At 41.5% G+C, this 15,310-nt stretch overlaps 1 protein-coding gene across 1 annotated transcript in view; it reads right to left on the bottom strand.

The window, feature by feature from the left end:
• LARS2 (leucyl-tRNA synthetase 2, mitochondrial) overlaps positions 1-15,310 on the bottom strand; it is a 362,372-nt gene that overhangs the window by 109,831 nt on the left and 237,231 nt on the right. Inside the window, exons 9-11 of the mRNA XM_007951731.2 lie at positions 7,510-7,614; positions 4,005-4,120; positions 190-473 (exon numbers count right to left, since the gene is read on the bottom strand). Coding sequence (XP_007949922.1) covers positions 190-473; positions 4,005-4,120; positions 7,510-7,614 — 505 coding nt within the window. The remainder of the gene's footprint in view (positions 1-189; positions 474-4,004; positions 4,121-7,509; positions 7,615-15,310) is intronic.

The following is a 15,310-nucleotide window of genomic DNA, read 5'->3' as shown; positions in this document are numbered from 1 at the left end:
CCACCAGCTAAGGGAAGAGGAGATGGCACCCGTTTCAGGAGCATGTGCACTGCTTCCAAGACCTTCCCTCAAAGGCCTTGAAAGAATTATACTAGTCTTCCAGGCCTAGTGGAAGTCACAGGGAAAGTTAGCACCAGGAGGGAGGAAGGTATTTGAGGCCGCAGCAGACTGGGGGACCTGGTTCCTTACCTGGGGCAGGAGCAGTTCACCCACTCTGAAGCCATGGCCAGTGGGGAGCCTCCCTTGCCGGTGAAAGATGAGATGCTGGGCAGGGTCACAGGCAAGTCCTCCAGAGGCACAGGCAGGGGGCCACAGGCTGGGCAGTGGACAATGGGGATTGGTGTGCCCCAGTACCGCTGTCGCGAGATCAGCCAGTCCTTCAGCTTATCACTGGTCACGTCTCCACCCACTCTCTTCCTCTGGGCTTTCTGTGTCAGGGCTTGGAAAGCATCCTGCCGGGTCATACCTGTGAACTGAGAGGGAGAGGAGAGAGACCTTGTTCCTTTCTTCATAAGAACAAACTACCATGCCCACCTCCATACCCTATACTGATGTTTAACATGTGGCTCTCCTGAGAGGTTAGCTCTGTGCAGGGACATGTTATAACCTTTGCGGGGCCCTAGGCATCTGCTTTCCTGGGATCCTAATGCCATAAAACAGTATTTAAAATTACATTTATGACTTTGTTGGAATAAGAGTAGATATAATTTTAGATTCTAAAAATTCACCTTTTTCTCCTGATTTTAAAATAAATAGAAATTTCTTCTAGGGGGTCCCTAAAAGTATTGTAGGCCCTAGGCACTGTGCCTAGTGGGGAAGTCAGCCCTAGCTCTGTGGTCTTTGTCATCACCTGAGCCCTGGAATACCCACAGGCATGATGGAGTATCAGCATCTAGCTGCTGGTAAAAAAAACTCCCCAATAGAGGAAAACAAAGGCACCCCCACTCCCCACTCCCCACCCAATTTGTACAGTTAGGGGAAAAATTCAATCTTATCTTAAAACAGAAGGAATTCAGGCAAGGAGGAGAATGGATGAAACTGAGGCCCCAGCTTGAAGGAACAGAAACATTTTTTTGGTATATAAATGCTCCCATTTTATAGACACCAAGGCAGAACGCTAATATAGTACAAAAGAGACATTTTCTTTCACCCCATGCTTTTCAGAGAACCAAATAAATGATAAGAATTGAGGCAGTGTGGCTCACCAACAACCTGGGTTGTGGTCCCTGGAACCAGTTCAATGAAGACATACTAAACACCTACTATGTGCTAGGCTTGTGCTGGGCATTGGGAGCACAGAGATCAATAGGATCTGGCCCCTGCCCTCAAAGAGTTTACACTCATGAGGCATGAAGAGTAAGAAATATATCTAGGTTTGCCAAATGCAGCCCTTTTCATGAACAGTCTGAAGTAAGTAAAGTGTCTTCTCAAGTACCAAGTTCTCTATCAAGGGAACCAGACAATCTGGGAGGCTATTTTCTGTTCTGCACTCCCATTATCATATACTTATGAGGTAAATTATAATAAGAACTCTCCAAAATCTCTTCTTCATGGATTACTGATTACATTCCAGAAGCTTGGGGGAATGGGAGGAGCCTTTCACCATCCATTCTCCTTCCATCCACTGAAAGAATTCCTTAACCAGGAGAGAATTCAACTACATGAAGCTATGCGAAAAGAAGCCAGGAAGCACAGTGTGGTGGTTATGTTTATGTGTCAACTTGGCTGGGCCTGGTTGAGTGGCTGGCAGCTGGATGGAGTTCTTCCCCATGGTAAAACTGGCAATCAATTCCTGAGTAGCTGCTTTAGGCATGTGGTCTGCTTCCCATATATAAGAAGCAGCTTTGGGAATGGTCTTCAGCCTTTTGGTACACTTGAACCCTGAATGTAGCTAAGTTGTTCTTCAACAGCCTGCCATGCCCCGCTAATCTTGGGACTTCATCTGGACTTGAATTAGTGGCCTGCCATGTTGTTTGTTAACATTGGGACTGTGCCTTTTTACTTGTCAACCTTGGGCTTGTCAGCATCAGTAGCCAGCAAATGAGTGAAGAAAACCCTCCTGCTTCAGTGGGCCGAGAGCAGGAATCAGAGCTGAAGCCCAAGGTTGAGGGGCTTTCACCTAGCTGCTAGAGTCTGGCAGTTTAAACTCGGACTTAATGCCTCCAAAACTGTAAGAGAATAAACTCCTGTTTATTCAAGCCATTTCATCTGTGGTATATTTCTGCCAGAGCAGCACTAGGTAACCAAAGCACAGTTAATGCTCAGAGTCCTATATTAAGGAGTGGGCACTTCATAAGCCTAATTTTGGCCATAAATGTCCCCTTCCTTGCCCTCAGGAGCATTATCTGGGGCTCCCTTACAGACCCCTTGGCTTGGCTTTGCTGTGGTTTGGCTCTGCTCCACCACCTGCTCAAACGAGGTCTAAACACAGAGCTTAGGATCAATATTGTAGAGCATGACTCATGTCTGGGGATATAATTTATGAAGTGAAGACACAAACATGAGATCATGTGATCTCCTTGCAAGAAGAACATAACTCCTTAAAGGGAAAAGGCTGGCCATTCCTTTACTAGGACCTCTTAAAAGATCCTGTGATCTTTTCAGGTGATCCCAAACCTGAAAAGCATGGATCTCTAGGTCTAATTGAATCAGGATCATCTAGAGTGAGGCCTAAACACTTCCTAGGTGATTCAGAGACAGGTGTGGGACTATTACCCTAAGCTAGTAGTTCCCAAACTCTGCTCTATATTAGTATCATCTGGGGAGCACTGAACACTCTTAAGGTCCAAACCTTCCCATACCCATTAAATGAGATTATCTGGGGGTGGGACTTAGGAATTAGCAAAAAACAAACAAACAAAACTTTCCAGGTATTTCCAATGTGCAGCCAAGTTTAAGAAAGCAGACTCTAAGCCAGTACTTCTTAAACTTTAATGTGATAGGAATCACCTGGGGGTCTTATTAGCCTGGGGTAAGGATTTGAGATTTTACAGGTCTTAGGTGAGGCCAGTGTGCTCCAAGGGCCAAACCTGAGTAGCAGGGTTCTAAGCCAGAGTTCTCAAAATGTGGTCCTTGGACCAGCAGCCACAGTATCAGCTGGAAACTTGTTAGAAATGCAAATTCTTAGGTCTTACCCAGGACCTATTGAATCAGAATCTCTGGGCCGGAAGCCAGGCAATCTGTGTTTTAACAAGGCCACCAAGTGATTCTGATATGTGCTCAAGTTGAGAATCGCTGCTCTAAGGCATTTCCTGTGTTCCTTTCCCCAGCCTAAACTATGTCTTCCATCATACTTTTTGTGTAGTTCAACATTGAGGCTGGGCTCAAATCCTGCCAGGTTTACCACCTCCAAGTGCTGCTGACCCATGCTAACAAGAGATACCCACTGCCAACGAGTTGAATCTGACTCATCGTGACCCTATAGGACAGAGCAGAACTGCCCCAGAGGGTTTCCAAGCCTGTAAATCTTTACAGAAGCAGAATGCATCATCATTCTCCCATGGATCAGCTGGGAGGTACAAACTGCTGACCTTTTGGTTAACTTCTGAACACTTAACCACTGGACCATCTTGGCCAAATAAACAAGACTCAGAATTTCTCTGTTCATTTACTCGTAAACGAGTTAAACTTTAGGTGGAAATAAATTGGTCATCTGGGAAGGACAGAGATCTTAGAACAATTTCAGTCACCTTCCTTAAAGAACCAGTTTGCCTGGCAGAGGTAATTTTCCTTAAGCAGAAGAGATTCCAAATAAAATTTCGTTACTTCAATACTATACCATTCTAGAACTGGGCTCCACTTTGAGTTGATAAATTTCTAGATCTTGAAAAAAGGATATTATTTTGTTTTCATAGATGAGGTAATAAGACTGCAAGGCTGATATGTATGGGGGCAAGTGAAACAGCAGGTTATGATTTGCATTTGAAGGAAAAGGTCTTATAAAATTCACATCAAGTCCATGATTTTAGAAGTAAATTCTTAGGCCCATGCCAAGGGGCACCAACCTCAGCAGAGTTGACCAGTCTCTCTGTACCATCTTGCAAAGTTTCAATAACTTCAGAGTAGGACAGACCTAAGGTCTGGGCTAAGATGGTGTCTTCTGAGCTGGTGCTGGGAATTCCTATTCAGAGAGGAAGAAACACAAAACAACTCCTTTGAAAAATAATTGCCAAATCACAAAGTAATTGACAGCAATGACACTCAGCTTTAGTTTCTTTAAGGAGACCCTCTGAATTTTTTAATTATAAAATTTATCAAACCATATTATATTCATTGGGAAAATGGAGAATTGTCTTGGAGAATCTTACCACCCTAACACAGCCAGTTTATCAGAATGGTATTACTTCCTTTAAATCTTTCTCCTTTTGCTTAGTTTCTTTTTTAAAAATAGCTATAATTCTAAGTATACAATTCTGAAGGCTTTTTGTCACTGAAATAGTAAATCACAGCATTTGTGAAGGCTTCTTCTTTGAATCCCCTTAGTGACAGAGGACAGTGGTTTTCCTTTGTGAAACTCCTGTGAAATTTCCTAGATGGAGAGACAGCTGCCATGGGGTCAACGCCTGCTCGTGGTGACTTTTTATAAAAGGACGGACGGTTGCCCAGTCCTGCATCATCCTCCTGACCGCAGACATGCTTGCAACCACTGTCATCGTCGTGGCCACTGTGCCCGTTCATTCCACCAAGGACCTCCCCTGCCCTTATTGGCCCTTTACTTCACCCAAAATGATGATGTCCTCCACTAGCAAACTGGTGATGTGTCCAAAGCAAGCAAGTCAGACAATGGTCTGTTATTCATTGGCTGATTTCTAGAAGTAGATCGGCAGGCCTTTCTTCCTAGTCTATCGTAGTCTGGAAGCTCTGCTGAAACCTGCCCAGTATGGGACACCTGCTGATACTTGAAACACTGGTAGCACAGCTTCCAGCATGACAGCAACACTAAACCACCACAGTCTGACAAACTGACAGATAAGTAGTGGGCATTTCCTAACACCCTAGAAAACTCCACTGAGGAAGTCAAAAGCTGACAACTGTGTTTCTTCCTCCTGTGCTTTGTTCCCAAAGGCAGAAGTACATTCTGAGTAGATACTTATTTTCAACTCACATATGTCTTTGAGGAGACGGAGTGGAGCATAAGTAAATCACTCATCCACAGGGGCCTAGGCCTGATGTTTCAGCTTAAGCTATTCATCTTCTCATTCTTCTCTCAATGCCATCGAGTCTGCTCCAACTCATAGTGACCCCTCCTTGGGTTTCCAAGGCAGTATCACTATGGAAGTAGACTGCCCAACCTTCCTTCTGAGGACTGGCTGTGGGTTTGAACCTCCAGCCTTCTGGTTAGCAGTCAAATGCCTTAGGCACTACACCACCAGAGCTCCCTCAGCTATTCATAAGAACAGCCTCCCCGCCCCCCCCCCCCCGCCCCACCCCAGCTATTGGTTCTGTGGGGCAGGGTTTCTCAACCTTGGCACTACTGACATTTTGGACTAGATGATCCCTTGCGGTGGGGATTGTCCTGTGCATTAGAAGATGTTGACCAGCATCCCTGGCCCCTACCTGGAGCATTCCCTTAGTTGTAAAAACCAAAAATGTCTCTCTACAAATTGCCAGATGTTCTCTACTGGCAAAATCACCATGGCTGGGAACTCTGCTCTTGGTTCCTCTGTCAAAACTGCTCACATTCCTGTGCACATAACATATCATGCAGAAACTGAAGGAGGATATAAAACATTGTCCTAAAAGGGTGGAGTAATGTTTGGGAAGGCCCCAGGTGGGGAAGTTCTTGGCTGGTAACTGAAAGGTTGGTGGCTGAGTTCACCAGAGATGCCTTTGAAGAAAGGGCTGGTGCTCTACTTCGGAGCACTTAGGCACTGCAAACCCTGTGAGGCACAGTTCTGCTCTGACCCACATGGGTCACCTCAACAGGAACTTTTTTTTTTTTTTTTTAATTTTTGGGAGACATGTTCTAAAACTCTTTGGTATAGGGAAAAGCACTGGTACCATGGGAATCTCTGTGGTGTTCTAGGTTCAATCACTGACAAAAAGCATCTGATGAAAAGAATAAATGTTCAGAGTGAATTTGAGGAATACTGAAGGATGAGGAGAAACAGTAAGCAATCAATATTACAAACAAGCATTCATGGTCATGAAAGTAAAAGAGTCATTTACTACAATCCAAAAGTGTATGATTTGGAGTAACTAGGAGTAATGTTCGAAAGGAAACATTGTGGCCACATGATTTATTTGGTCATACAGAGAATGTTCTGGGCCACGGTGCTGGTCATGTGAGGCTCGCCAGAATTCGCAGAACCATTTGTAACAGTGCAGGTCAGCTGCGGAAACGCCGCTTCATCTCTGTGTGTTTCTGCTTCTGTTCCTCTTGGAGGACAAGAAGCAGTAATTTAGGAACATTAATTATGTCAGTGAAAGAAACCAAGACAACGGGAAAATCAATTCTCCATGCCCATTTAAAAATTCAGATTTTCTCCCCTTCAGAACTCTCAACATTGTGTCAGTAATTTGACATGAAATAATTAAAACAAAAAATGACACCAACAAGAGCCTCCTTTATTGTTTATCCTGGCTCATTATCTTAATAAATTTTACTCATTTAACACGCATAAAAGTAACGGGAGGGATTATTTCTTTTAAACGACACCTTTTTCTGGGTTTAAATGGTCAGAAGTGAATGGCTTGAATGCCTTAATGTCTGTATTCTGTTTAGATGCTTCTTCAAATCACTTGTCAAAAACTGATCTGAGCATCATGGGGAAAACATGATTTTTATGAGGAATGCTACTTTTGTGTGCTAGGAAAGAGTGTGGAAACAACCTTCTCTGCAGGGTTTCGGCATCTGGAGACTGACTAGGCTCTCCAGCAGGCATGCTAGAAGACAGAGACCACAAGTCCATTCTAAAGGGAGGGGACCTTAAGCAGGGACATCTTTTGGTTCCCATCCTTTTGTTCAGTCTCAGGCTCCCCGTTAGTGATGCTAGTTCAGAATGTTCACGAATGAGAAAGATTGCCAAGGACATCCAATTTACAGTTCTAAATACGCCTTCAATTCCTGCCGTTTCACGCTTCTGTTTTTGAATAGCTCAAGTTCACCTCCTCCTCAGAGCCTTCACCAAAAACCCAGCCCACATTGATCATTTGTGCTTTGAACCCTCAGCTCAGCAGTTGCTGTTGGTTTTATGAATTCTGAAACTGGATTTTCATCTGAGTTCTACTGTTCCCACATCATATGCACAAGCATCACCAACTAGCTCTAAGGAAAGGTCTGTGGGTAAGATATGCTTTTGTTATTCTCAATGGCAACTAGCAAGGTACAACATACTTACTATGTTTTCAAAATGTAGTTAAGTAGGAGACAGTTAACTGAAGGGGCATTCATTTTCACAAACATCATGGAATCAGCAGGTGGTTTTTCCAATTGATAGCAATAGGTTAGCAGTTTGATCTTAAGACTGCAAAATACATTCCCCTGATTACATTTTAATAGCTGCTTACCTATTTTTGAATCCAGAGAGCTCTCAAAGTCTGCTTTGGCCATGATAACCACAGGGACCTCTTGCTGGGTGAGCATGTTTACAGCCATCACGGGTGTGAGGCAATCTGAAAATGAATGCAAATAACTGTGGGCACCAGTCAACTGGGACACCAACACCATCTGATCTCAGAGCAGACAAGTGAGAATAAAAGCATTAGAACTTCTGTGTTTTGTGCTAATTGTTAAAGAATTTGTTCTTTGAAGGGTATTAACAGATAATTCACACTAGAGGAAAATCAAAAGATTACACAGGAACACAGGAAAATGTTCATCAGTGGTGATAACCAAAGAGGTGGAAATGGTGTTTTTGTTTTTCAGATAGTGGGGTAAAGACATTCCCACCACTACCTTTTCCTTTTGAAAAAATACCTTAAATATAGAGAAGAATGAGAAACACAAAATCTATCTATAGTAAAGCCAGCAGGCATCTGAAATTCCAAGCCACAGCACTTGAAGACTGAAGTGAGGATGGGAGTAGAAAATGACTAAGCTCTGCTTAGACTGTAGACCTCCTCACTCCACACTTCCTGACACCCAAGGTGAAGGAAGATAAGAGCTTCTTTAGATGCCTTTCCTTCTTTAAAATATAACCCCTAATTCCTAGAATTGGGGAGCTCTGGTAGCGTAGTGCCTAAGGCACTAGACTGCTGACCAGAAGGCTGGCGGTTCAAACCCACCAGCCACTCCTAGGAAGGAAGGTTGGGCAATCTACTTCTGTAGTGATACTGCCTCAGAAACCCAAGGAGGGGTTGCTATGAGTCAGGTCTGACTGGATGGCACATAACAACAACAACAATTCCTAGAATTATTTTAACTGGGGTTTGTAAAATGTGTCTTAGAAGGAGCTCTGGTGGCATAGTGCCTAAGGTGTTTGATTGCTAACCAGAAGGCTGGTGGTTCAAACCCACCAGCTACTTACTCCTCAGAAGGAAGAGTGGGCAATCTATTTCCATAGAGATAGCACCCTGGAAACCCAAGGAGGAGCTGCTATGAGTCAAATTGACTAGATGGTAGTGAGTTTGGTTTTAGATAATTACATGGCAAGTGTAATTTGTAATATCTTAGAAGAGATTTCTAAACATATAAAGTGAAACATTTCCTCCTGAGTGACCTTCTTAGAATATACTGAAGGATGTGTTCCAGCAAAGTGAAAGTATAAATAAAGAAAGAGACAGACAGGGGACCTAAAGAACAGAGGATCCAACAAAGGAAAAAGAGTAAGCACATTCACAGAACAACATAGAGGGAAGTCCTAGGATGACAGAAGTATAGCAGAGGCCTGGAGAGTGACCAGTCAGGTTTAAGCAGGACAGAGGGGCCAGGAGGCATCTTCAGGGAAACAAGGGAATCAAAAGATTATCTAGCAGGTTGGTATATGTAGAAAATTGTATTGAGTTTTAAATAGCTGTTGGGAAGATACAGGAAGACTTAGCTAGAAATTCAAAGAACACAAGGCAAATAAAAAAAAGCTTCAAAAAATTTTTTTTTTTTTTTTTAAATCAGCTGTGAACAATATTTATGAGGTCATAATAGAACACTTAATTTGGACTTATCCAAAAATTTTTGCCATATTTAATGAACTTTGTTATTACTAAGGAGCGCTGGTGGTGTAGTGCCTAAGGCATTTGACTGCTAACCAAAAGGTTGGTGGTTGAAACCCATCAACCACTCTGCGGAAGGAAGACTGGGCAATCTACTTCCATAAAGATTTACCGCCTCAGAAACCGAAAAGGGGGTTGCTGTGAGTCAGAATTGACTTGATGGCAGTGAGTTACAATTACTACAGGAGGGGGAAGAACCATATATACATAATTTCTCACTGAGTATATGTAGAGATGGAAACATAAAGACACAAATAAAATCCCAAAAAAAGAAGGGACTGGGCGGGGTGCACACAAGCAATTAGTGAGTTGGGTTTATTTACAAGATAAATAATTAACAACAGTTATAATTTATTTAACTCTTACTATTTACAACACTTGCCATGTAATTATCTAAAATACATTTTACAAACCCCAGTTACAATAATTCCAGGAATTAGGGCTTATATTTTAAAGAAGTGAAGATAGGCTCTGTGGGCATCTAAGGAAACTCTTATCTTCCTTCACCTTGGCTGTCGGGAAGCATGAAGTGAGGAGGTCTGCAAGGCTGTGGTCTGGTGAGCACCCTGGCACAGGTGCACTGGCTGGAGACCTGCTGCCCGAGCTGCCTGAGTGCTGACTTACTTTCTCAAAGTGGAGACCCATACTTTTGATTGCACATTTTTCCTCCTCAAAGAAGAGGTGTATACTTTTGAATTGTGCAATGATGACACAATGCTATCAGGAAGATAGAAGGTTTGGGAGGTGGAGTAAGGGAGGAAAAATCTAGAAAGTCATCAGGTAACTTCTATAAGGAGCTCTGGTGGCACAATGGTTAAATACTTGGCTGGTGGTCTGAATCCACCTAGCAGCTCCATGGGAGAAAGACCTGGCAATCTGTTTCTATAAAGATTACAGCCAAGAAAATCCCATGGAGCAGTTCTACTTTGTCATATGGGGCAATTATGAGTCAGAATCGACTTGACAGCCTATAAAGGTAATGTCTAGAACTGGCGACTTAGAGATAGTGGTGTAGACATATCATACAGATATGCTGCAGTCCACAGCAGAGACAGAACTTATGGCGCAGAATGCCAGCTACCCCAATATCCTCCTTATTTTAGTTGGATACATGACTGTCTAGCTAATAGTAGCACTGCTCGGCTTCCCTTGGAACTTGGAGTGGCCGTGGACTATGGACACAAGCAACTTTAAGGTCATGTCCTCAAAGGGAAGGTCTATCCCATCTTTTTTCTCTTCTTATTTGCTGGAATACACATCAATAAGGGCAAGATCTTAGGAAGGGCATAGCAGGAAGACAGAAAAAGCCTTGGCCCCAACTGCCTCACATAACAGAGTTGTAACACATGCTCAGTTTCATGTGGACAAGAAATACACTTCTCTCTTTCAAAGCCACTGTCTTCCAAGGACACTTTCATAGTCAGAAATACAGTCAGAATGCTCCTTAGAAGCAAAGACGGCAAGACTTCATGTCACATACTTTGGACATGCTAATCAGGAGGAACCAGTTCCTGGAGAAGGACATCATGCTTGGTAAAGTAGAGGGTAAGTGAAATAAAAGAAGACCCTCAAAGAGATGGACTGACACAGTGGCTGCAGCAATGGGCTCAAACACAGCAGTGATTAAAAGGATGGTGCAGGATTAGGTCATGCTTTGTTCTATGGTGTTGCTATGAGTTGAACTGACTCAACGGCACCTAATAACAACAGTCACCAAACTTATACCTGAATAAACACATACTTAAAAGTGGTTGGATGAGGATGCTACTGTTGTTATAACCTTTTAGCACCTTTTGACTTTTCATGTAATATACATATATTGCCCAGATTTAAAAAATAGAAATGATTTTTTTAAAATGTATATTAAAGTAATCTTAAAGGGTTATATGTGATTAAGTTAGGAAAAACTTTGAAAAGGGTAATGCCAATGCTCATGAAATTCATACATCATTGGATGTGGCACTTTAAACTGCTAACAGCCCTTTGGAAACCAATAAACCAACATGTAGCAAAGAACCAGAAAAATGTTCATACTCTTTGACCAAAAAAATCACACTTTCGGAATATCTCCTAAGGAAGCAACTTTATAGAAGCAAAGGGCTATGTGTGCACAAATGTTTATGGTAGCTGTCTCTACAATAGCCCCAACATGAAAAAGACCAAATGTTAACATGGGAGAAGAGAATTGGGATATTATGGTACATGGACTTGATAGAATATTATGGATTAAAAAACAATTGTGAAGCCTGAATAAAAATAGTGAAATGTTTTCTGATTCCACATTTGGCAAAGACCAGGAAACAAAGAGGCAAGAAGCAGTCTGTTTTTCAAGATATGTGTATATGGGGACACGGATTAAAGAGTTATGATCATATGCAAAGATATGAAGTTGGATCACTGCCTCCCACCATATACAGAAATTAACTCAAAATGGATTAAAGACCTCAATGTAAGGACTAAAACTATAAGACTCCTACAATACAACACAGGGGGAAATCATCCTGACCTTGAATCAGGCAATGGTTTCATAGATATGACACCTTAAGCAACAAAAGAAAAAACAGATAAATTGGACTTCATCAAAATTAAAAATGTTTGTGCTATAAGGGATACCATCAAGCAAGTGAAAAGAAAATCACTCACAGAATAGGAAATATTTTTGCAAATCATATATCTAATAAGGAACTTATACCTAGACTATATAAAGAACTCTTACATTTCAATAATAAAAAGACAAATCACTTAATTAAAAAATGGACAAAGGATCTGAATAGACACATCTCCAGAGATATACAAATGGTCAAATAGGCACAGAAAAAGATGCTCAACATCAGAACGGGAGGGTAAGATGACGGACTAGGCAGAAAGACTTCACAGAACCTCTTCAACAAAGGAAAGGGAAACCAATTAACACAGACACAGAAGATAATCCTGGACCCCTGAGCCTTGAAGAGAAGGATATAGGACTAAACCCCAACTAGCAGAAGAATTTGCATGAAAATACCAAAAAAAGGAGACATACAGAGCTGCAGTCTAGCAGTGATCCTGATGGCACAGACAGCTTGGAGAGTGCCGAGTGGTGGGAGGACCTAAGAATTAACCTAAAAATCAGCCCTGCTAGCCAAGGACTGCACAGAGGACTGCTCTGGTGGCTGGGGAATAAACAGAGAAGGCGAAGAGAAAGGTGGGCTGAGCTGTGGACTTTTGCCTGTCCAGAGGGTGCCACCATTTTGAATGTTTACAAGCGGCTTGACCATTTTGGATATTTAAAGAGACAGTGCTCTCCCAGATTCCAGGGGCTTAACAACAGGTTCTGCTTGCCAACAACCCCAAGGACACTCCGGACTTGCATGACTGAAAAGGTGCGACATTCCTCTTGTTACTCTTATACCCCACACCCGCTTGGTGAATGGAGGTGCGACCATCCCCCACTCCACCCACCTTCAGGGTCCGCAGGAACTCCATCCCAGTCTGTGTGCTCAGACAGAGCCTGGGTGCCCTGCCCTGTCCTCCACCGATTTTTCTTCTCTTTCTTTCTTTTTCCTGGTGTTTAGTTTGCTTGTATTTCTCTGTTTTGAAACTACTATTATTATTAATAGGAGCTCTGGTAGCAGAGTGGCTAAGACACTTGACTGCTAACCAGAAGGCTGGCGGTTCAAACCCACCAGCCACTCCTCGGAAGGAAGATGGGGCAATCTACTTCCATAGCGATATTGCCTTGGAAACCCAAGGAGAGGTCGCTATGAGTCAGGTCCGACTCCACGGCACATAACAACAACATTATTATTAATACTTTTATCCTTTTTACTATTATTCTTTATTCTTACCCTCCCAGGTCCTAGTTTTCAGCTTTTTTTCTTTTCCCTGCTCCTGAATGAAAAAAAAAATTTTTTTATTTTAATTTTTTTTTCCTCATGGTTAGCGCTGTTCCTTGTTTTTCTTTTTGCATTTTTCCCATTTTTTCTTCATTATTCTCTTTCTCTACCTTTTTTCTCTTAGTGCCCTATGCCCAGATATTGCAAATTTTCTTGTTTTTTTCTTCTTCTTTTTCCCTTTTTTTCTTTTTTTGGTTACTGTTCCTATGTGATTACATGTTTTTTGTCCATGTGCTTTTAGTCTTTTGATTGTTATTCAATTGTAATTTTTGTCTAACTGAGTGGGAGACAACAGTCCCCATAAGACACAACTACACCCACACCTCCTGCAACTTCTATTACTGAGAGACAGCTACTACCTCCTTCTCCATCAAAGGGCCAAAGATGCAAAACCACCAAGAAGAGCCTGAATCACCCTTGGCTGCTCTTCACAAACAGTTAACAGACATCTAAATACAACAACGCCACGATGCCTCAGAGACAACAGACCATCACAGTCCACACAAAGAACCAGGATAAAGTGGTAGAAACAAGGGAGCAGGATACAGACCCAGAACACATCTCTGAGCAAGAAGCAGCACTGGAACTCTCTGATAAGGACTTCAAAAGAATTATACTTAGGTATCTTCAAACGATTGAGAGACAGACTGGAAAAAAAAAAAAAAACAGAAAAAACCCTAGAAGAATTTTGGGAGAAAATACAAGAACAAAATGACAAAATGAAAGAAAAATTAGAAATGATTCTAAATCTACAGATAGAAATCCAGAAGATTAATACTAAATTGTCAGAAATAGATAACACATTGGAAGGGCAAAGGAGTAGAATTGATGCAATGGAAGACAGAATTAATGAGACGGAAGATAAATACCTGAATACTTCTTTGGAAAGGGATCAATCAGAGAAAAAATCAAAACAAAATGAAGAAATCCTAAGGTTCATGTGGGATATCATAAAAAGGAATAACCTATCTGTCACTGGAATTCCAGAACAGGAAGAGAAAAATAATAGCACTGAGAAAATTGTCCAGGATTTATTGGAGGAGAACTTCCCTGATAAGATGAAATATGAGAATATATCCATTCAGCAAGTCCAAGGAACCCCAAACAGGATAGATCCCAAAAGAAAATCACCAAGACACATCATCATCAAACTCATCAAAACCAAAGACTAAGACAGAATACTGAAAGCAGCATGGGAAAAACAAAAAGTTACTTACAAAGGTCAGCCAGTAAGAATAAGCTCTGATTTCTCAGCAGAAACCACTTCTCAGCAAGTGAGAAGGCAATGGGGTGGTATATATAAAACCCTGAAAGATAAAAATTTTCAACCACAAATTATATAACCAGCAAAATTGTCCCTCAAATATGATGGTGAAATTAGGAGATTTCCAGAGAAGCAGAAACCAAGAAATTAATTTGTTAAAACCAGACCCACCTTACAAGAGATGCTAAAGGGAGTCCTTTGAACAGAGAACCAAAAATAGCAAATAACAACTGACCATTGATACACAAGATGACATAACCCAGAAACCACAGCTATGGACAGAGTAAAATGAGCTTACAAGATTGTAAACAGGGAACCAGAGACATCAGTTGGCAAGTGAGGACAACTACAAACAAAAAGAGGGAAAATACTGTGTAGTTATGGAACTTCTAAGTGGTGAGGAAGTTAAGAGAGTTCCAAGATAGAATGGACTGTTCTAAACTTGGGGAGAAGATGATAAATCTTAGGGTAACCTCAAAGAAAAATGATAAAACTTCACATCACAAGAAAAAAGAGGACAAGCAAAAATATTCAGCATATACTAAAACAACAGCAACAAAGGAAATGATAACATGATTCATATATATAATGAGCTCAGCACAGAAAATAATATGGATCAAAGAAACCAGGGACAACATGAAAAAACACATAACAAAATGACAGCAACCAATTCATACTTGTCAATAATAACACTGAATTATTAATGGATTAAATGCACCACTCAAGAGATGGAGAGATGCAGATTGGATAAGAAAACAAAACCCATCAATATGCTTGCCTAAAAGAGACACACCTTAGAGATAAAGACAAAAATAGACTAAAAATCAAAGACTGGAAAAAGATATATCAAGCAAATGGCAACTGTAAGAGAGCAGGAGTGGCAATATTAATTTTTGATCAAACTGACTTTAGGACAAAAACTACTATATGAGACAAGGAAGGACATTATGTAATGATTAAAGGATCAATTGAACATGAAGATATAACCATAATAAATATCTATGGACCCAATGAAAGAGCC

Source organism: Orycteropus afer, unplaced genomic scaffold (assembly GCF_000298275.1).
Source record: "Orycteropus afer afer isolate SDZICR_OR568_19922 unplaced genomic scaffold, OryAfe1.0 scaffold00311, whole genome shotgun sequence".
Taxonomy (NCBI): Eukaryota; Metazoa; Chordata; class Mammalia; order Tubulidentata; family Orycteropodidae; genus Orycteropus; species Orycteropus afer.
The sequence above is the reverse complement of the archived record's forward strand: the minus strand, read 5'-3'. Positions and strand labels throughout refer to the sequence as shown.